At 32.8% G+C, this 23323-nt stretch overlaps 4 protein-coding genes across 4 annotated transcripts; 1 reads left to right on the plus strand and 3 right to left on the minus strand.

Moving 5' to 3' along the window:
* Positions 1-2205: 2205 nt before the first annotated feature.
* On the minus strand, positions 2206-3200 carry LOC141718274 (uncharacterized). Its single transcript, XM_074520659.1, has 3 exons — positions 3135-3200; positions 2817-3042; positions 2206-2387 (listed from the first exon to the last, which is right to left on the minus strand). Exons 1-3 carry the CDS (start codon positions 3198-3200, stop codon positions 2206-2208), a joined length of 474 nt encoding a protein of 157 aa, XP_074376760.1.
* Positions 3201-6812: 3612 nt separating this feature from the next.
* LOC141718275 (putative nucleoredoxin 1-2) lies at positions 6813-14102 on the plus strand. The gene is made up of 5 exons (XM_074520660.1): positions 6813-6981; positions 7429-7556; positions 11390-11902; positions 12018-12512; positions 13566-14102. The coding sequence occupies exons 1-5, from the start codon at positions 6813-6815 to the stop codon at positions 14100-14102; spliced, it is 1842 nt and encodes a 613-aa protein (XP_074376761.1).
* Positions 14103-15822: 1720 nt separating this feature from the next.
* Positions 15823-18425, minus strand: LOC141718276 (putative nucleoredoxin 1). The gene is made up of 4 exons (XM_074520661.1): positions 18354-18425; positions 17712-18245; positions 17070-17573; positions 15823-16419 (listed from the first exon to the last, which is right to left on the minus strand). The coding sequence occupies exons 1-4, from the start codon at positions 18423-18425 to the stop codon at positions 15823-15825; spliced, it is 1707 nt and encodes a 568-aa protein (XP_074376762.1).
* A 1001-nt stretch (positions 18426-19426) lies between these two features.
* On the minus strand, positions 19427-20720 carry LOC141718277 (uncharacterized). The gene is made up of 2 exons (XM_074520662.1): positions 20659-20720; positions 19427-20318 (listed from the first exon to the last, which is right to left on the minus strand). Exons 1-2 carry the CDS (start codon positions 20718-20720, stop codon positions 19427-19429), a joined length of 954 nt encoding a protein of 317 aa, XP_074376763.1.
* Positions 20721-23323: the final 2603 nt, after the last annotated feature.

A 23323-nucleotide genomic window follows, 5' to 3' on the forward strand; every position in this document is an offset into this window, starting at 1 on the left:
TGTTAGATCTGCTATATTCTGTCTGTCACTGTTAAAATATTAAACGAGGTGCTATATCTTATCTAATGAGCGACTCAATAGAGATCAAAAATTTCTCAGTGATCTGTTTGATATATTGGACTGGAATAAGTGATATATTCGATAATTAACCCATAGATTTTGTCAAACTCATGGTGAAACAGTGTATTAAAATCACGAAGGAAAGAAAGAATATCCACAAGTTTCGTAGGAATAATATAGATTATCTCCGTCCCAAAATATAAGTCTTTTCAACTTTTAGGTATATTTTAAAATAAATAAACTAATAGTTGTATTAAATATTTTTTTAATTTTTTTGAATAAAATTTTAATTCAAAAAAAAAAATTTAAAAAAAATATGCGGGGTTATAACTTTTATACATCTTGAAATACGTATAAAAAAGTCATAGAAATTTATATTTTGGCCCAGAAGGAGTATTACAAAGAAACAGATGATCTAAGTAAAATAATGGACTATGCAAACAAAAAATCACCTACAACTACTTAGCAATATAATTATGGATGATATGATGGCCGAGTGAATGGAAAATAATTAAATGATAATTTGAATTGTAAAATGGCTTACCTGGATTGATTGTATTATGAGATATCCCAACTACTAAAAATTAATCAACCTGCATAATTGGTAAAGAAGAAACATGAGAAATCAAGAATGAGTTTCAATTTTTAAGTTAAGGATATCTGAAATAAATGATATTATTTTAGTTTAAAATAATATTTATGATTGAAAGATATAATAGATATAATTTTATTGACAGAATAAAAACCCGAATTAATGATAAAGTTTTATGTTAGCCAAATAAAATTATATATTATTTTGTTTTAGTTGTTCAATTATTTTATAATTTTTAATTTTGCTTTATTGTATAATTTTTGTAGCCCGGATAAATAAATAGTATATATCGGATCGGTTTAGGGCTACCCTTTTATATATGCTAACTAACAAATTATCTCTGATTTCGTTTTAATAAAAATATTACTTGAATATTATAAAAATTGAAAAAAGTCCCGTAATTATATCAACTCAAATATTGTATAAACAACCAACCGACTATCAAATTTTTAATATTTGAGCTATTAGGAGCGGATCCCCATTATGCTACTCATTTTTAAGCCCGCATTATATCTACCAACGACTTAGGTAGATTTTAATTTAATTTAATTTTATCCTGAATCAGTAGTAAAGAATTATATTTACGCTTAATTTAATTTTACTTTTAGCGCAGATGAATACTATAGATTATTTTGTTTTAGTCTCAGGTCATAACATCAAGAAAATTCAGTTAATTAATTATATTTAGTTTGTTTTAAATTTTAATCCAATTCAGGTGAATATTATTTTATTTTAGGACGAATAAATAATATATATTATTGTTATTTAACCTGAAGACATTATCAAATTAATATATGTCAGGAGTAGAACCCTAAAGCCCGAAGTTTTAAGGCCACTACGAAAAGCGATTTACTAAATATTGGGCAAAACCAAGTTTTTCAATGTTAAGAAAATTGTTGAAGAGTTAAAAAAAATCGATAAATTTTCTCCATAGTAAAGGATATAATTTAAATTTCGAATACTTCTTACCATAATATTAAAAATATTATTATTTAGGCTATTTTAGCAAAGACCAAGGATCAAATCCTCCTAACAACGGTATTATAGTAATATAGTATTAAATAAATAGATAAAACCTATGATCCAACTAATTTATTTGACCTATTTTTGCTGGGAACTAAATTAACCTGAGTCCAATCGTTTGGTACATCTCATCCTCGTATCATGTATAAGTTTGTTTGGTTCATTACAAACTCATATCTATATTTGTTTCACCATTTTTAAAATTTAATACCCATTATTTAGGGGTGTATTGATTTGAGATTTTAATGGATTGTTAATAATTCATGAATTTTAATGGATTTTCAAAAATCCATGAATTGTTTAAATTCCACATAGATTTGGATGTTGATTTTTTTAATTCTATGCAGATTTTGGTGGATTTTGATGGATTGAATATAATCTCATAGATTTTATTGGATTGTTTTACTAATATTTTTTGAATTAATATTTTAATATATCAACTAATAGCAATGTTGTAGTGCAAATTAAATAACAAGATTTAAATAACAAGTCCAACCCATCTAACTAACAAAAAAAATGTAACTCATCACTCAATATCCGTTATGTGCCTCGCTCTCATCATATTGGTCTTCTTCATATTCTTCGTTTACTGCATTACGAGGCCTATCTTCCCACATAGAATTAGCGATGTTAGCTCTCCAAGTATTTGCTTCAGACCTTTGTTGTTGTTGGCTTGGGTTATCAGCTTCCTCAATGTCTGAAGATTGGTCATCTACTACTTCAATAGGAAATTCATGAGCGACATTCTTTTCGAAGAAAATTGTGTAAACCAGCACAAGCTAGTACCAACTCTGCTTGTACTTGAAATGGAAATGGAGGTGCAATTTTAAATATCGTAAATCGAGATTTGAAGATACCAATAATTTTCTCGATCACATTTCTCAACGAGGAATGACGGAGATTAAATAGCTCATTTGCATTTCTTGGGTGACGACCTTCACCACCAAACTCTTTTGGATGATATCTTACTTTACGAATTGCAGATAAAAATTGACGACAATTAGCAAATCCACAATCAACAAGATAATATTTTCCTGAAAATGAAACATTTTTGACTAATTTATTTTTGATTTATAAAATAAAAAGTCACAAGACTATAGATAGAAGAAAAGCAATAAATAAAAGTGTAAATAAATATTACCTTGAGGAACTTCCAACCTGTTTCTCCTCGATAGTGCATCATTTAACAATTTTGAGTCATGTGCTGAACCTTCCCACCCACTAAGCACATAAATAAATTCCAAATCAAAGTTACAAGCAGCTAAAACATTTTGGGAATTAAATCCATGACGATTACGGTAGCTGCTAACATCTCGACCTTTTATCATGGCCGGAATATGAGTTCCATCAATAGCACCAACACAGTCCTAAATTAATATATCCATAAAAATATAACATTAGAATTAAAAATTAGACTAGAATATAGTCAAATTATTATACTTTTAGTGCAAAAAGTTACCTTAAAGTAAGGATAAAATCTTGTACTTCCAGAAATTTTCGGGGAAATACCCTCGGGCTTTACCATCATTTGTGGTGCTATAGTATTCAAAGCCTTCAAAACTTTATTAAAATTTCTACTAGCAGTGAAGTGTGAGCGACCAAACATTTGTCGGACATTACAGTAACGATCATTATGTCCTACAATTAGTAGAAACATAGCAACCATTTCTTCAATAGACACATATCGTGTATCTTCTAGATTAGTTCCCTCTCTTATAATGCCACATAACTTAAGAAACACATTTGGATACATTCTATGTAACTCGCGAAAATTTTCTGGATCTTCTTTCATCAAATTATTTATAAAAGAGTATCCAAGTCTAGATATTGGTCGTCGTGTTAGAGAACGGCCAATAGGTTCATTCATAATAGTTAAATTAGCTTTTAACACTGTCATTATCACATTGATCACCATTAATAAATACTTAACTGTTTCATAAAACTGATTGTCAATTTCTTCTTCGAATTCTTCTTCTTCTATTCTGTTTTCCAGCATTATCGCATTATCCATATTGTTAAATCTGCACGAAAATTACAAAAAAACAGAGATTAGAAATGTTCACGTGAAGTAAACTAAACCATTGTATACTAGTTAGGACAAGAACAATAAACTAAACCATAGTACCATACCATCTTCTTAGTGATTCTAAACACAATAAACTCACTGCAGTAACCTTTAACTTACCAATGCATTATACACGAAACATTTATGATCCATTAGGTAATAGATTGCAGGCAGAAGAAAGGCAATAGAATTCCACATAACCACCAACATATCGAGTCACAAAGAATTACTCTCTTCCAGTTTTAGAGGTAAATTACTTTCATTTCTAGTTTACATAAATCCACCAACCACAGAATTATACCTACATACCCCTTAAGACCAAGGATAACCTTGATAAAATAGACATGAGTATGCTTGTAGACATTTGAAAAACCAATCAACATGAAGTATATGGGGAAAAGAAAATACGGAGATAACTACAGTGCATCAAGCATATTAAGTAAATAAAATCTATGGCTTTGGTATCTCAAATGCGAGATGCTTAGCATTTGAAGTCATAACAAGTGTAATTATGCCATCTAGATTCAGGAACTACACTATCCACACAATTTCAAGAATAATTTTAAAACCTAAAATAATCCTCCCAAGCCTAAGAAGTTATTCTCACAACTATTTTATTCTCTTACAATCAAATTTTCAATCAACTAAGCCCTGAAACTTCACATTGTACGATCTTTTCAAACTCAGAAGCAGCAATGAAAATCCTGCAACAAACCCTTGAACAAAAAGCCCAGCAGTTCACTTTTACTGCCAGACAGAGATTCGCTAACCAGCCTTCCAAATTCACTGAGTTTGCGAAAATCCTAACTAGTTTACATGTGGAACAAGATCATGCTTATTTGGTCTCAAAACTCGAAAGCTTTTCTGCAGGTGATCATCCTGACTTACTTTCCCGTCTCAAAGAGTTCTTGCCATAGCATAATCATGAAATGTCTCATAGCGCAAGTTACGATCTTTTGGGTGAGCCTGACACAAAATATTTTGTTAGCATAACAATTTCTAAGAAATAAAATATTTAAGCGTTCACACGAATAATAGTATAAAGATTTGGATTTACCTTTAAGTACTCTTCCCAGACTTCATTTGGAGCGGTGAATCTCTTAGAAATAGGGTCATATCCAAATCCAGAACTAAAACTCATAAGAGGTGAACAAGAGAGATACCGATTTTTGAACCATTTTAGTCGACTTTGATAATTGTTATAAGTCTTATTATACTTAAATTTTTCATTAAGCGAAGGAAGAATTCGATCGATTACTATTTGTTTAGTAAAGATACCACGATTATCACGCCATCCTCGACTCGCGGCATCAACCATAAGCTCTAATAACGCATTACTCTCATCTACCGTCCATTGATCATAACTAACTCTCTTTTTGACACTTTGCGAATCAGCCATAATAGAACTAAAACGTTTTAAAATTTAGAACGCATATATCACATAAAGATGCATAAAAATTGACAATTGACAATATACGATATGACATGTAACAAAAAAATTTACCAATATACATATGTTCACAGCAACTATACAGAGATATAACTATACATATACAATTATACGGAGTTATGTAACTATATAAATAAAATATATATGACATGCAAAAACAAAAAGATATAACCATATAAAGAACGAAAAGAAAACAAACCTACAGAGAAGAAAACAACCTTGGGAGCACCACACAAGCATGAAGATGAAAAAAGATGTAGGTATAAATATATGCAAGTAATATATTTTTCACTTATTATTTTTTGATTTCCTAGTAATAAATTGTTATGATTTGTAAATCCATCAAAATCTTTACTTCAACTAAGAGATTTGAGGTTCATAAATTTGTATATAAAATAGAGTAAATTGCACTTTGCACCCTACTATTATGTTTCAAAAACAAATTTGTACCAGAACTTTGGAAAATTCAGTTTACACCCCTATACTTCAACTTTGGGATTCATTATGCACCCCTTTCCAGAATTTTGTTGAATTGGATAGGGGTAAAACCGGAAATTCAGCAAAAATATTAAGTAAATTAATTTCATGTCTTTTAAAATAATGTTAAAAATTGAATTTTGATACAAAATTGTAAGTTTTTAATTTTTAAATGATAATAGTAATTTGAGTTTTGATTTCATTATATATTATTAATTCTAGTATTTTGTAATTCTACAAAAAAATATTTTAACAATTAATTTTGATTATATAACTAAATTTAATTAAGTAGAGTAATAAATTTTTTTAAATTGATATTAAAAAATGATAATCGAATGTAAAATTAATAGTGTTATTTGAAAATTAAAAATTTATTATTTTATAGTTGCTATAAAATAATATACAATTTTTAATAATATTTGAACAAGCTATATTTTATTTTGATTAAGTATATTGTTGAATTTCCGGTTTTACCCCTACCCAATTCAACAAAATTCTGAAAAGGGGTGCATAATGAATTCCAAATTTGAAGTATGAGGGTGCAAACTGAATTTCTTAAAGTTCTGGTACAAATTTGTTTTTGAAACATAGTACTAGGGTGCAAAGTGTAATTAACCCTATAAAATATGAAACAGATACTTCAAAATCCATGACTCTTGCAAATCTATTAAAATTTGAATACATAGAGTTTTTGTTTGATTTTTTAGAATCTGGATTGAATACCTACAGATTTTATAAGATTTTTTAAAATCTCAAATGAATACCCACATATTTATAAAGATTATTTAAAATTTGATTTAAATACCTCCAGATTTTAAAAGATTATTTAAAATTCTTATTGAATACCTGCTGATTTTAAAAATCAATAAAAATCCTCCAGAATCTCAAATGAATACGTCCTAAACCCGCGTGAAATCAAATTTGATGGATAAATTTAATTTATTTAAAATAAACAAATTTTATTGAAGCATGGAACACCTAACCAAACACATAACATGACGAATGATGCATTAACCCCCGTGTGAAGCAAACGACCCTAACTGATTCTTCGGCAAGTGATAGACAAATTTTAAAAAAGTCATAAACTTTGTAATTTGTATAGGGTTTAGGCGCAATTGAAGATGAGGAGTTTAGCACAATTAAAGATGGTGCACAATCTTTTGTGCAAAAGAACGAGACTTTACACTGTAAACCTAGTATACAACTCTTCTTGGAATGTATCTCCAAGAAATCATCACCCTGCCACTAAATTTCCCAGCTTCAATTCTACTGCTAACACTTATAGGCTAGCATCCACATGCCCCCATCTCCCAGGTTAGCCTATATCTACTTGTTCTTGTAATTCAAGAATCACAAACTTAACTTGTAAAGATTGTATCTTTATAGCCTTTACACAATTTTTTTTGTTATTTTTGTTTAGAATTGATTATAAGTTATAATTTTAACATATAAAGATGATGGCAACAGTTAAACGTCGATGAAATAATAATTGATAAAGTAATAATCTCGTTAAAATAATATTTTTCTCCGGTCCGAGCATAATGGACACGGTATATTTTTACTCCCGGTAAAATAATAAACTCGCTAAAGTACGATTTTTTTGTGTCCCGACCCTATTACTTTAAAGAGGTTTACCTGTATTGTATTTTTTTAGTTGAATTGGTTGCTTAAAAAGGGTTGTTATGTTTATGCTTACAATCTTTTGGTAATTAAATTTTATTCAATTGTTTAGACTTTGATCATAGAATTAAAAATTTACAGAAAACAAGGAGCAGCTATTGGAAGAGAATAAGGTTATAAGGAAAGGAGACATCATTAATTTGTATGATCTCCTTTTCACCAAGTATAGGGATTATGTCATCAGACATAAGGACCACGTCGACGTCCAGGTAAGTACAAATGTATCACAGTTTGGTGTGTGTTGTCGATTAGAATGATATTTCCTCCTAGTGATTCTTGTTATAGGGATAATATTGTCAGACATAATGACTATGTTGTCAATGCCATGTTTAAGCATCCATGTGTGTGGTTAGTGTCGAAGATTAAAATGTCTTTTATCAAGTGTCTTGAATTATCGCAAGTATGTTATATTGTTCATGAGTACTTGATAAGGCTATGCCTTATTCTTACATGTGTACCTATATCATTTTAGACTGCACATTGATGAAACAAAACCTTCTTTTTAAGCCCACTGAATAATTTTATATATTAATAGTAGTTAAGACATTAAAACTAAAGTATGTGTAAATAAAATCAAATCCAAGTGGCTATAATTTGTTGTTATGACCTTAAGAGTAAGGACGGTAACATGTAACACTATTTTTAGTAATATTGGTCTCAGCAAATAAACTATCAATACTTTAAAGAATTGTTGTGCGAACTTGCCTTCTAGCGTTGACTAAGATCGGAAGTATTCCAAGTTTAATTCAAAATGCCAAAATGACATTTTGTATTGAATATGGATACCAGCAGATTAAGCACACTTATATTTTGTCAACACAAGATCCTTCTCTTTAGTGGCCAATTTAAGCATTTGTTCCATAGATATTTTTTAATTTCCTAGGTAGTTATTCTTTTTCCCCTGTGTAATACTTTTTTGTTGCGTTGATGATGGGCACCATTGTTGTTGAGTCGCTCGACTAGTCGAGTAGTCGTTCTTGGAAGGTCGACTTAACATTTCGACTTGTATTTTGTCAATGTTTCGTCCGAATGGAACTCTACTTGTCAACTGGGTCGACTAGTCGGGTTCTTGGAAGGTCGACTTAACATGTCGACTTGTATTTTGTCAATGTTTCATCCGAATGGAACTCGACTTGCCGACCGGGTCGACTAGTCGGGTCCCAGTCGGTCGACTGGTTCAAAAGTTAAAAAAAGGCCCAAGCCCAGTTACTTAATATAACCTAATACATTTAAAACACAAAGCCCATCACTTGGTTTTTCCAGTTTTTTTGTCCAGTTTACTTGTGCTAGTAAACTTGATTTTGGTTTTTTTAATTGTTGGAAACTGCTTTACAGATTAAAAACTGAAGTGGTAAATGCAAACCGCAGTTGCAGTGCTGAGTACAAACTGCAGTTGCAGTGCGGTTGCAGAGCACAGTTACAGTGTGCAAACTGCAGTGCAGTGTGCAAACTGCACTTAAAGACTTGTAGCTCTATTTCTTTTGAATCAACTATTTCTTTGAGTCAAGAATATTTTTAAATTATATTTTGAATCTTTGATTTGTGTTTGTACAATAGTTGGATATTTCTAAAATAGATTACATTGTATTTCTTCTCTTCTCTTGATTATCTTCATCCAGGGGAAAATGGTTTGTTAAAATTTAGAATACACATATAAAATATATTTATATATATCTATATATATATAAATTTATAATTTATACATTGTCGTGACTAGTCGAGACTAGTCACGACTCGATTTGTCGGACACCCCGGTCAACTCGAATCGACTTACGACGTAACAACCATGTTGGGCACAATCTTTTCTGCAACAGAAGAGTTAAATGAAGTTCACATCCCTCAGCTTTGCTGTATCTAAATTCCGATAAACAACCATTCAGTCCCATCTACTATAGCCCAAAGACTACCTCTTATAGAGTAAAAGTTAGGCCTATCTCGATAGCTAGACTATATCATATAGTTCTACCATCTATAGAGTGTGGACACTGGTACTATCACTAGTTGGTTGTAGGGCAGTCGGGGAGCTGAGTAAGGGCCTCCTGGTTAAAATTATCATTTCCATATAGGAGGACCCTCTTCAAGGGCTAATTGTACGGATACCCCAATCGCGGAAAGTATAGAGGGTGTTGATTGATTCCACCCTCTCCATGCATATGCGGGTTAGGATAGTATGTCAGGCCACAGGGTTGCGGCCTCATACTCAGTATTTTCTACAATAGCTTTCGAGCTTATGAAATAGAACACGTAGAATTATCATACAGTTACCCCTTTAGATGTGATTGAATGCTTTATTCTAAAGATTCCATATCCATGTCTGCAATAATAGGTATTGTTGAAACTATGCAAAATTCAGGCTTTTCCACTCTGGTTTTAAACAAAATTTGTCAATGTTTCCAATGATTCCTGATGAGAGTTATAATATGTCTGGTGTCCCATGTTCCATTGTTACCACCTCGTACTGATTCATTGCTATATGAACCTGCGTATATGAGATCAACAATTGGAGCTTGGAATCTAACAATGCTCATGTGTTGTATGCATATAAGATAACAGATAAGTTTGAGAAACTCTCTTTGTTTGACGATAGTGGGGAAGCCTCATCCTCAAATTCAAATGTAGTATCTCGTCTTACTCCTCATAGCCTTTCTACTAGTAGAATGAAGCCTATGCATTATCATTATCATTATCCTCGTAGTGTAATTGGATCACATATGTCTAAAATCTGAAATTATATGAACAATATACAAGCCCTAGCCCGCTTAAAAGAAATAATTAAAGAAACACATGCCCCATATGTTTCTACCCAGTGGTTTGCTGGAATATCTTTCTTCAAATAAAATCTTTGTGGGCTTGGGATATCTTTTTAAGCCTGGACATCCAAACTTTCTCATGCATGATATTCACATACCAGCCTGGGATATTGTTTGGATCGTTTCAAAATCTCGTATGATTCGCTTGTTTTTTCTGAGATGTACACTGATCTGAGTTCTTATTGTAAGGGATGCTTAGTGATTGAAATGAAAGATTGAATATCTAAATTCAAATGAGACAAAGCTAAGGGATCTGAATTGCATTTAACTCGCAACAGGATGAAAATTTATACTACAAACTTTATACAACTCTTCATATGTATCTTCGAGAAAGTATAATAATTATACCAAAATTCCCATCTGCTTCATTTCAAGCGCATCGACTGTCTAACTATTATAGGGAAGCATCCACATGTCCCTACTTCTCAGTTTAGCCTAAATTTCAGAATCTCCAGTTAAATATTAGTTTTGGAATATAACAGTGTGCATGCGAAGCTACATTGCTTAAATAAATGTACCTGTCATAATTAAACAATTGCATCTTTCTAATTTTACTTTGACATCATTATAGTCTGCTGGTAATCTGCGAAACTGTAACCAATATAGAAGTTATATCATTGTAGGCCGTACAAATTGTGAAACCGGAAATAGAAGTGTAATTGCATTAATAGTTGGGTCACCTTGATGCGATGTACCCATTTGTTTGGTTCGTATCTTCTATTTAAATAATATCTCTGTTACTATGTGTCTTATCCAGTAAACCTTAAACAATTGTACCCGTTACCCATGAACTAAATAACTTGAAATCATATGCACCTCGATTATTTTCTGTATGTATATGTATAAGAATATCATGGAATCATATGCATTTTTCCATATCTTTCTCTCTTTTATATGTGATTTCTCTCTTTTTTTCATGGCTGGTCATGCTCTTAACACTTGGTTGGTCTCTCTCCAAAACTACAGGCCAACCATAGCTTTTGGACCGCGCTTTAATGAAACAAAATCCTTTTGTTTATGTGTGTGTATATATATATAGAGTAGTTCAGTTAAGGTTTAGACTTCAAAGCAGATGTGTGTGTGAGTAATTTCAGGTAATGTGTCTATTCATTGTAATGACTCACTGTAGAATGAGTACAATAACATTTGAGACTATATTGTGTATAGTATTTGGACTCACAAACTAAAATATCATTACTTTAAGAGATATAATATTCTGTTAACTTTTGTAGGTGAAGGCATCGCAATTGGCAGGCAAGGTTTTAGTTCTGTATTTTTTGCCACTACATCATGATTATGTGTATTCGAGGATTTCCATATCATACTTGATAGACACATACACTTATCTGCTGCCTGATAATGTTTTTGAGGTTGTCTTGGTCGCTTATGGGACTGCAGAAGATTTGCATTACAACCAGTCTAATTTTGAATCTATATTTTATCACATGCCATGGACTGCCATCCCATTCCCAGATATTACATCTAGGGAACGTATAGTACGTAGATTTGGTATCGACAGACTGCGGTGTTGCAGTACCTCAGTTATCATTGATTCATCTGGCATGGTTATGCAAAATAATAGTTGTCAATTGTTCAAAAAATATGGAGGCCTGGGTTATCCTTTCAGCGATGAAAGGATAGAATTTCTAAAAGCTCAAGATGATGCAACTGCTGAGAAGCCCTCTTTGGAAGTGCTCTTGGGTTCGCCAAAAAATGATTATGTCATCACAAACAAAGGGGATAAGGTATGAATGCCTTAGCATAAAACATTTTGACGGATTGGACATTTGATAATTTTACTATTGATAATTCCTGCTTTATTATATTTCTTCTTCTCGTTAATTTACTTATTACTCCCAGGTACTTGTTGACACGTTAGGAGAAAAGGTGGTAGCACTATATTTTTATGAAGAGGGTACTACTCCTGACTGGATGACAACAAATATTAAGACAGCATATGAAGAGTTGGAACAAAACAAATCTTGTTTTGAGGTTGTGCTCGTATATCTGTATGGCACAAGTGAAACCACTGATAATACGAGTAAAGAAACATTTCGGAATACATTTGAGACTATGCCTTGGTTGGCCCTTCCCTTCAGAGACCCAAGATGTGAGAGGTTGAAGCGCTTTTTTGGTGATCCACATGATATGAAGCTTTATACACTAGTTATCATTGGGCCACATGGGGAATTCATTGAACGTCAGGGTGCTGACTTTATTAGCAAATTTAAGCCTTCAGCATGCCCGTTTAGTCGTCACAGAGTCGCCAAGTCAGACACTGAAAAAGTAAGGGAACTGACGTTGGATATGCTCTGGGATCAGAACACTATTTTCAGACGAAAAGATGGGAGCAAGGTTAGTTTTTTTGACATCTTACATTCATATTACTAATTCTGTATTTTACCTAAGAAATACTGAAAATCGATCTGACTAACACTTTTTGCATTACAATAAACAAAACCATCATATATCCCATCTGGTTATCAGGTTAATTAACATATCTATACATGTATGTATAATTCTTGACAAACACACATGTGCCTGTGCATGTTGGGCATTATATGTAGATAGATTTGAATTTTTTTTTGAAACAAGATAGATTTGAATAAATATAATATGTTTTCAAAGAAATTACGTCTCTTTAATTTAATGCATATATGTGTTTTCTCTCGTCTTCCTTGAATTATGGAGTTTCTAATAGGCATAGCATAACAGAGTTCAAGTTTTTTGTATAAGTTCATTTGAAGCTCCTGTTATGTTATTATTGAAATAATGACAAAAATAACATTTTTTTGAGAATAAGTGACAAGAATACCTATTTTCAATATCCTGGCCATTTTTACCAATCAAATACCCATTCTCAGATTGGGTATCTAAAAAAAAAATTATTTTTATTTTTGTAAAAGAAACATTTTTCAAAAAAAAAACAAAAAAAAATAGTTGGAATACCCGATCTGAGAATGGGTATTCGGGCATATACCCAATCTGAGAAAGCGTATTTCATATACCCAATCTCAGAAAACGTATTTCAACTTTTAAAAAAAAAAAAATTGGTTGAAATATTCAGTCTGTAATCGGGCATATACCCAATCTAAGAATGGGTAATCGGGCATATACCCAATTTGAGAAAACGTATTCCAAATACCCAATCTGAGAAAGGGTATCCGTCGGTATTTTTGGCCGCATTTCTCAAATTTGGTATTTTGGTCACAAATTTCAAAAAAAAGTGGTATTTTTGGCCATCATCCGTTATTATTTAAGATTAACCTTAATACGATTAGGCCATGTTAATTATCAAAGTAGAGCGTCTGTGGTTTTTAAAACTCAATGCACTGTATGTATGTCGTATGATTCATGGTTTTCAAATTTGTTTCTCTACTTATTTTACTTAATAATCCACTGTTGTAGGTTGGTTTTTCTCAACTTGTTGGAAAGAGAATCATACTCTTCTTTGAGGGTAATGAAGTAGAGGCCAATGATGGTAGAAAATTATATGCAAAAGAGTTCCTAAATATGTTAAAAGGAAGGTACCTTAACATGAAGGGCACAAGCGCTGAGTTTGAAGTAATATACATCACGAACAACAGAAAAGAATCCCAATACATTGAGCATATGAAAGATGCCCCGTCATGGTTTGTATCACCTGCATCTGAACTTTTACCCGTTGATCTTAGTTTGTTTTGTTGTTATTGTCACCTTTTGTCGGTACCAGTTGTTTCTGCTTTTTGGTGTGGATGTTGGTGTGGCGAATTTGGCGAATGGCGTCGAAGATCTTCTATGCTTGCCTTTGATCAAGATGGACAAGTTGTCAGAAAATCACTGATGGTTTCTTTTAAGGATGAGGAAATGGATTTCCCGTTTTATGCTGGCAGTATGGAAAATGAGGCTTTTTCCGAATTACGTCATCTTTGCTCTTGGTGGATGTATAATGGCCAAGATGACTGACCAGTCTTCGGATGCGTCATCATAACCATCATTATGGTGTACCTCGCCAGAATCAACCAATGAAAGTATACAAGGAGATGGATCTGAATGAGATGACTTTGCTTGATCATGTTTTTGTTTACTCGGACATGTTGGACATTTGGTATTAAACGTCCCTGGTAAGTAGACGTTATTATGTGTACTATGCGATTTGAACTCATTATTATTCTATTACCTTCGATTTAAATTATACAGCCAATGTGTTTAGTTATATGTTATATTATAAATCTAGTAAAAATTTGTTTGTGTTCGTGTGTATAAATATATATGCTCCCACGGCACTGTTTATAGATAAACAATTATGTATAGTTTTGGTTAAATTCATAAACAATTATCTGTAAACAGTTACTACACAAGAAATAGTGTGCAGCAAAAGTGTGGTTCATAGTTGGTCAGCCAGAGGTGCCAGAGGTCGAAACTTAGTAGTTGTTGATCCGGTTCGATTCTCGCTCACCGGACAACTTATGAGAGCAGATTTATTGAAAATGTATTTCTCTTCTATTGTTCTATATCTCCTTTTGACCTGCTTTCATTTTATTTGTGATATAAATTTAAAAGATAAAGTGTATTTTTAAATATTTTATATACAGGTACAATTGAAATTAAATTTTAATAAATTTGGCACTTATATTCTTATCACGTAATATAATTATCAATGTTGATTACCTTTGACAAATGATTTTCATTATTGTTTCACATTCCTTAGATTTATTTATTTTATTAAATTGATACCCATTCAATATTTAAATTCAAATTTGATTTTTATATAAATTTATTTATTCTGTGCCCCAAGCCAGACCCGTAAGCTAAACCATTTATCCTCGCACAAGTTTATTTATAGTATCTAGTATTTAATTGTAACAAATATCGTATCTAATGTTATGATTATACATTTTAAATAGAAATAATAACAATCAATAACAATAAAATGTTAAAAATAATTTCACTCGGAAATAAGCGATTACTAAAATTTTCATCTCTAATCAACCTACATTTCACGATTATTCGTAAAACGCGGCTTGATTGCAAGCGATTATTACGGTTGAATGATGAATGATTCGTCCGTGCACCCCTACATTCTATCGTAGTAATGTTCATATTTTTCAGAAATAAGCATGGGAAGACCGTGTTTCTTATTTAATTACAGAATCAAACGTGTTATAAGTTTGTAACGACCTTTCTGTCGACCAAAATAATAAATCTGATAACCTTTCCGGTTTGACTTATTTATAATAAAGGATTTTTCTAGTGCGTGCCCATTAGCACATACTAAGAAAGTGTGATAGATGAGTTGTAAAAATTTGATTGGTGGAGAACTCGTTAATAAATAATGATGGACCCCTACATCCACAAAAATTCTCATCAATCAAATTTTTACAACTCATCCATCACACTTTCTTAGCATGTGTTCATAGGCACACACTAAACAAACCGTATAATAAAATCCCGAGGGGATACTAGATAACCGGTGTGTGTAATATATTAATGTCAATAATAATCTAATAAGTATTTAAATCAGTATAATGAAAAATCCAAAGACACATCCGTGCATTGGCACAAGTACAAGTAGTTAAACTGAATTCAAACAACAGAAATACCAATTTTAGTTACGAAACCAACGACACTAATGGGTTATTGGACTTGGCATCAAGGTAAGCCAACTTACAATGCACACACACTTCTATGTCCGCTTATTATGTTTTTTCTTGGAGCTATATATCCGAGGTAAGTTCTTATTTACGTGGTATGAGTTGATCCGCAGCCCCCGATGCTTATCGTCAGAACAGCCCCACGAGTAATAACACTTTAATTCGTAGAAGGCCTCTTCTTCCATGTTGCCACAAAAGGGAAAATCACTATCACGAACAGTAAAGTATGATGATTTCCTGACAACTCTTCCATATTCATCAAAGCCAAGAATTGAAGAATAACGAGAACGATCAGTCCATCTGTCACACTGGTCACACGAATGAAAAGAAATATTGCGTGCCAGCAATAGGTGACAATAACAGTGATACTGACTAAGATCAATGGGTAACAAATCGGATGCTAGTGAGAAAAAACATGGCAGATCTGCAATCTGTAATTTGTAGGGAGATTCTGTTTCGCCTTGCATGATGTATATCACTTCAAATTCATCACTTGTACCCTTCATGTCAAAATAGCTCTGTTTTAACATGCGTAGGAATTCAACTACCCTTTCTTTACGATAACCATTCTCTCCATGACCCTCAAAAAAGAGTATTATTCTATTTCCAACAAGTTCAGAAAATCGAACCTAAAAAGTAGGATTATAATGAAAACAAGTAGTTAACAAACTTCCAAACCCATAATGCATAATGCAATGAATAATTGAATGTTGTATTGAGAGTCTGACAGTGATTAAGGAAGTAAAAGATTAATTTGTATTTATTTTATGATAGTAATAAAGGATAGAGTTTGTAATCTCTGTAGAAGCTTACTTATTTAAGGTAAGCAGATTATTAGGATTATTATAGTTCATAGTTGGGGAATATCACGAAATTCTTTAGTTTTGGTAGTTAATTAGCAGTAATCATAAATAGCTCTCTTGTTATAGGGATTAGTTAGAAAGTTATCCTAACAAACAAGATGTAATTTATCATAATCCTGAGATTGATGAATTTTTAATTTTGAGATTCTTCTATTGCTATGGTTTAGGCGTTGCACTGCAATCTGTCTAGCTTAGCCTTTATATTGTGTTCTACAAGAAATTTGTCCAACATTGATTTGGTATCAAGAGCCCCAATAATGTTAGTCAAATGTAAGATATAAAACATCCAGTATTTCTTTACGCAACTAACTATTTAAGGACATAGAAAATTAGTAATATGAAAGGAAATAAACTGGACATAAAAGGTTTTAGTCAAAACAGTAATGACAAGATATCAAAATGTTAAAAGAACTAACCTCACTCTTATCCTTCCGTCTGAAGATAGTGTTTTGTTCCCAGAGCATTTCCAGCTTCAGTTGCTGTATTTTTTCAGTGTATAACTTGGCAACTCTCTCACGAGTAAATGGGTATGCAGGAAGCTTAAATTTGTACATTATGTCAGCACCCCATGGTTCAATAAATTCCCCATGAGGCCCAAAGATTACAAGTGTAGGAGCTTCCTCAAAACTCTGCTTATTAGGATAACCAAAAAAGCGCGCCAATCTTTCGCATTTTGGGTCTTTAAAGGGAATTGCCAACCAAGGCATGTTCTCAAATGTATTCCGAAATGATTCTTCACTAGTTTTTCCAATAGTTTCACTTGTGCCATGCAGATAAACTAGCACAACCTCGAAACACGATTTATTTAGGGCAAACTCTTTATATGCTCTCTTAATATTTGCCGTCACGCCTGTAGGAGTAATACCCTCTTCGTAGAAATATAGTGCTACCACCTTTTCTCCAAGAGCATCAATAAGTACCTGCCAGAAGTAGTAGACTAATAGATTATTATCCTATAAAGTAAAATGTTAATAAAAACAGGTCTCCTTTGAGTAGAATTATCATTGTTAAACCCATTGCAATGTTGTCAAATACACATTTTTATGCCACATCCATACCTTATCCCCTTTGTTTGAGATGACATAATCACGTTTTGGGGAAGCCAAGAGTGCTTTTAAAGAAGGCTTCTTAGCAGTTGCAACATCTTGAATTTCTAAATGTTGAATCCATTCATCACTAAAAGGGTAGCCCAGACCTCCATATCTTTTAAATAAGTCACAACCATCGTTTTGCAGAACCATGCCCGATGAATCAATGACAACCGAAGAAGGGTGACGACTCGGCCAGCGAATAGCAAATCTACTAGCCAGACGTTCTCTTGATGAAATATCGGAGAATGGAATGGCAGTCCATGGCATGCAAGAAAATATTACTTCAAAAATCTTCTTGGAGTTGGTATAAGAATCACTTAAAATTTTATCTTCTGAAGTCCCATAAGCAATCAACACAACCTCAAAATTATTATCAGGCAGCAGATAAGTGTACGTGTCTATCAAGAAAGATCTAGACCTCGAAGACGTATTGGAATAAACAGGGCGTAATGGCACAAAATACAACACAGTAACCTTGCCAGCCAAATGCGCAGCCTTCACCTACAAAACTCACAGTATATGAATGTGTTATCAGCCCTTGAGTTTTGGTTTGCATGTAATATCAGTGAACTGATTTACAAACAGAGGGCAGTTATATGAGATAAATACCTGTTGAGCATCATCATATTTGACAAGGTAATCCCTGTGTTCGGTGAAAAGGAGGTCATTTAAGTTAATCATATCTCCCTTTCTTATAATTCCATCTTCACCTTCTGTGTCAAATCAACCAATAATCATTAATTAATTAATTAATTAATTATAATAAAGGATATAAGAAACCACACGCAGTTAATTTTTTTTTCTTTTTTAGGTTATAACGTTGTAAATGAGTATCGTTCTTATAAATTCAATCGAACCCAGAACCAAAAACAATTATTTTTTTTATTTCTCTTTAGGTTATAGTCTTGTAAATAAGTATCTGTTTTTATAAATTCAATCGAACTCACAACCAAAAACAGTTACTTAATTACAAACTTCATGTTCAAGTCTATGTCTACACAATAGCAATTGATACAATTGGGCTAAACTGGGTAATTAGAAAACGGGGAAAAAGAGTTACCAACAGTAGCAGGTCTAGAATAACATCTTGAAGAAGATACATATAAGTATGGATCGTATAGTTTCATGCTTCTTCTGCTACGCATCATCAATTTAACTAAGCCCCTCATTTTCATCAATATAGCCCCTACTACTGGGTAATTCTTCACTTTATATTGAAACTGAATGTTTGTACCCATAACACTATAGCCATGTTTATTATAATCACTTGATAATAATTTGACAATAACTAATTTTATTATTATTAATTTTATGAATTAAATAATATTATATTTTGTTTTTTTGGAAAATTTAAGTATAGGATTAAATTATATTTCTTTAGAATTTATTTTAGTTTTGTTTCGAAGAATAATCATTGAATTAAAATATAATCTTTTAAATTTTTTCTAATTTTATATTTGTTTCACATGAGATTTCAACGCAAAAATTATATTTTTTAAAAAAAGACTTGTAAAAAGAGATAAAAATATATTTCCTCCTATCAAGTATGAGAGCAGATTATATAATTATCATATAATCCTTCACTATTTTTTATAAAATAAACATGAGATTAGATAATTTAAAAGATTATATAATCCTATCAGCTACCTTTTTTTTTTTGAAATTTAAAGAACTTGCATTAATCAAATCGAATCCAGAATAATAACATCCGAGATAAACGTAGGAGGAGTATTAACCCACTCCTGAGAGCCTGACATAGAATGAGTCGCTCGTGCCAACACGTGAGCTACACCATTCGCAGACCTACTGACAAAGTCTACTAGCACTTGATCAAAGTGCTTAAAATAGTCTACACAATCCTTAACAATCGTATGGAAGTAAGATCTCCCATGTTCTCCTTTGCAGGCATTAACCAGTAGCTTAGCATCAGTTTCAAAACTACACTTCTGAAATCCCAGATCTTTAGCCCATGACAGTGCTTCCTTCAGACTTAAAGCTTCGGCTTCCCTTGGATGAAGTACAGCTTCCACTTTCCTATTTCGTGCTCGTAAGAATCGCCCTGTATCATCCCTAATTACACTTCCCAGGCCACTGCAGTTAATGTGCGGAAAGATTGATGCATCAATATTGATCTTTACCCAACCTGGTGGTGGTTTATTCCAGGTTCGAGTTGCTATATTTCTAACTGATGAATGCTTGTGATCTTCCTGTCGAGCCTTTTTCCAATCATCTAAAAGGGAGATAGCAGCTGATTTCACTCCAAATACTGATATGTTATTCCTGTCCCAAACCCACTTATTCCTTCTGTTCCATATACTCCAGCAGAATAAACCGATTAAGGCAATCTGTTCTCTGGAACCATTTTCAAATACCCTTTTTAAAACATCAAATACTGTATCATGAGGTAGTACCTGAATAAGGCTTTCAACACCAGTATCCTCCCAAACGGACCTTGCAAACGAGCAAAGGAACAGTACATGAATTGCATCCTCATTACATGTCAGGCACCACGTGCATTTCACATCCAGCTGAACATTTTTTGACGCTAGAGCTATAGCTGTTGGGAGGCATAGTCTGCAAACACGCTAGAGAAAGTTTATAATTTTACCTGGTAACCTGATAGACCATAGCTTTTTCCAAAAAACAGATTCTGCGTTTATACTTTCCCCTTGCAGTAGCCGATAACAACTTCTCACAGTGAAAAGACCTTTATCATCTACCATCCAGAACCATGAATCCTGTTCAGTCGTCCTTGGTAACGGGATTTGCCTAATAAGATTTACGTCTCTTTCATTGAAAATGTCTCATAAAATCTCGTCATCCCATTGGTTCACTCCTTCCTTCATCAGACCACTCACCGTAATATTCTCCAATTCTTGAGGCATCACGGTAGTTGGAGTCCCGTTTTCAATACACGGTAGCCAGGGAACCATCCAGACCCTTGTACTTTGTCCATCCCCTATTTTCCTTCGACATCCTTGTTTGACAGCATCTTGAGCAGCAATTATACTCCTCTACATATAGCTCGGATTGGAACCGAGCTTTGCATTTAGAAAGTCACTGTTAGGATAATATCTAGCCTTTATGAGACTTGTGACTAAAGGGTTCTATTTATTCAACAGCCTCCAGCCCTGCTTAACAAGCATTGCAATATTAAACTTCCGTAATTCTCTAAAACCCAGGCCCCCAGCCTCCTTCGTGACACACATCCTCTCCCATGCCATCCACCTAATTCCCTTCCCACTTCCACCATTTCCCCACCAGAAACCATTCATCTTTTTTTGAATTTCCTCACACACCTCCGCTGGCACTAATAGTAGATTCATCAAAAAATTCGGGATTGATTGTGCTGAAGTTTTCAGTAAAACAACTTTCCCTCCCTTTGACAATGATTTATTTGCCCACCCTTGTAGCCTCTGCTCAACCCGACCAATTAGTGGCTTAAAAGCATTACTCCTGTTTATGCTGGTTTATTCCATACCAACACAAACCAATTGTCTATTTAGTACTGTTGTGTTGGGACTAAATATAACACTTGATTTATTAAAATTAATCGCCTGACCTAATATTCTTTCGTATCGCCTTAAAACATTCTTTATTGTTGTTGCTTCTGATTTCGTAGCTTTGAAGAACAAGTAATAGTCATCTACAAACAGCAGATGTGATATAGATGGTGCACCCCGAGCGACTACACAGCCGTGAATGAGTCCAGCTTCTTCATGTCTTCTAAGGATCGAGCTCAAGCCCTCCGCACACAGAATATATAGATATGGAGAAATGGGGTCTCCCTGTCTGATTCCCCACTGTGGTTTTACATCCCCAAACTCTGTACCATTCTGCCAGAAGCCATACGAGACTATTTTTACACATCCCATTACTCTTCCTATCCATGTCGGATTAAACCCAAACTTATTCAGCATATGCTCTATATAATCCCATTCGAGTCTATCATACGCTTTAGAGACATCAATCTTCAGACCGACAATTCCATTAACTCCTTGTGTTCTTCTTTTAATATAATGGTTTACTTCAAATGCTATCAATGCATTATCAGTTAGCAGCCTTCCCTCTACGAACGTGCTCTGCTTGTCCGATATTAACCCTGACAAACAAGTTTTCAATCTGTTTGCCATCACCTTTGATATAATTCTGATCAATACGTTGCATAGAGAGATCGGTCGTAAGTCTGTCATTTTTCTTGGTATCTTTACTTTTGGTATCAGGCAGACTAACGTATTATTCACTCCTACTGGAAACTCCCCGGTGTTAAAGAAGTGTTGACAGAATTCAACTACATCCTTTCCGACAATATTCCAGTATGCCTGATAGAACCCAGGATTTAAACCATCACACCTTGTAGAGTTTTCAGGGTGCATAGAATCGGCAACACCTTTAACTTCCTCGCTCGTGATTGGCATTAATATGACCATAAACAACGGACGCAGGATTTTGAAAATGGTGTGTCATTACGTAATTACTAATACTAATAAATATATTTGATCATTTCATATTGTTTCAAAATATTTTATGACTCTATTTATTATCAGTTGCGGATCATGAGTCTAGCTTAGTACTGCTTACTTCACTAGGTACTAAAACCTAAAAGTGAGTATGAGTCGGTGGTGCAAATTCATTTTTTTTATATAATTTTCACATGATTTTTTCATTTTTTTTGATATTTATATGCTAAAAAATTACTTATATGTAATTAAAAGTAAAAAAATCATGATATCTCTTTGAATTTTTTTATTAAAAAATAATGAACTACGTCTCTTTTCATTTTATTACTTCATTATATACGAGATAACTAGGTACTACAAGTTGGAGAATTAAACCAAAATTTATTTGTAAAGATTAGACAATAAAGATGGAAAGAGAGGGTGAGAGATGAAAATAAAAACTGATTAACACAAACCGAAAAAAAAAACTTTTTTCCTTGAAATAATGGTGTGTCATTTAACACAGCATGCAGAAGGGTGCATCCGTCACTGACCATAACTTTATAATATTTTTTAAACAACAATATAATATTTTCGTATGAAATAAAGATGATCATAACTTTATAATATCTCTTAAACAACACTATAATATTTATCATATGAGATTGCTCATATTAAAGATAATCGTTAAAAAAACAAATATAGTATCGCCGTATTTTTATAAATACAACTTGTATTTATATTTACAGATTTATTTTAAAAAGTTTATATTATAAATATTTTAACCTTAAATAATTTAGAGCTTTTTTCATAAATATATAGGAAAAAGTAAATTTTTGCAAATTTACTTTTGTCAAGAATAGCTATTTGCAATTTTGCTACACTAAGTTTCTAAATTGCAAAAATACTCCCCCCCTCCCGTCATTGTTTTTTTTTAAGGTGATTCCGCAGAAATTAACCATGCTTATAAAAGAAAATGATAGTTAATAAGCGCAACAAATGAAGTAGATTGTTAGAAAGCGCAGGCAGACTCACTCTCATAGTCTCATCATAATTCCAAAAATATCCTGGAAGAAAAAGAAAATACAAATAAAAACAAATTTGGATGATGCAGTCATGTTACTACTACTTATCGTTACA

This window comes from Apium graveolens, chromosome 4 (genome assembly GCF_009905375.1).
Source record: "Apium graveolens cultivar Ventura chromosome 4, ASM990537v1, whole genome shotgun sequence".
Lineage (NCBI taxonomy): Eukaryota > Viridiplantae > Streptophyta > Magnoliopsida > Apiales > Apiaceae > Apium > Apium graveolens.

Bases quoted from the DNA above. Each gene is read 5' to 3' on its own strand.
- LOC141718277 (XM_074520662.1), bottom strand. From the start codon at position 20,720: ATGTCGAAGGAAAATAGGGGATGGACAAAGTACAAGGGTCTGGATGGT. The intron at 20,319-20,658 runs GTATTGAAAACG...GCGTGTTTGCAG, and splicing joins GATGGTTCCCTGGCTACCGT to ACTATGCCTCCCAACAGCTA.
- LOC141718276 (XM_074520661.1), bottom strand. From the start codon at position 18,425: ATGATTAACTTAAATGACCTCCTTTTCACCGAACACAGGGATTACCTT. The intron at 17,574-17,711 runs GTATGGATGTGG...TACTTCTGGCAG, and splicing joins TCTCAAACAAAGGGGATAAG to GTACTTATTGATGCTCTTGG. The intron at 16,420-17,069 runs GTTAGTTCTTTT...CCTACTTTTTAG, and splicing joins GACGGAAGGATAAGAGTGAG to GTTCGATTTTCTGAACTTGT.
- LOC141718274 (XM_074520659.1), bottom strand. From the start codon at position 3,200: ATGGTAAAGCCCGAGGGTATTTCCCCGAAAATTTCTGGAAGTACAAGA. The intron at 3,043-3,134 runs GTAACTTTTTGC...ATATTAATTTAG, and splicing joins GATTTTATCCTTACTTTAAG to GACTGTGTTGGTGCTATTGA. The intron at 2,388-2,816 runs GTAATATTTATT...TTGAAGTAGTAG, and splicing joins CAGGTTGGAAGTTCCTCAAG to ATGACCAATCTTCAGACATT.
- LOC141718275 (XM_074520660.1), top strand. From the start codon at position 6,813: ATGGTGCACAATCTTTTGTGCAAAAGAACGAGACTTTACACTGTAAAC. The intron at 6,982-7,428 runs GTTAGCCTATAT...AAAAATTTACAG, and splicing joins CACATGCCCCCATCTCCCAG to AAAACAAGGAGCAGCTATTG. The intron at 7,557-11,389 runs GTAAGTACAAAT...TAACTTTTGTAG, and splicing joins AGGACCACGTCGACGTCCAG to GTGAAGGCATCGCAATTGGC.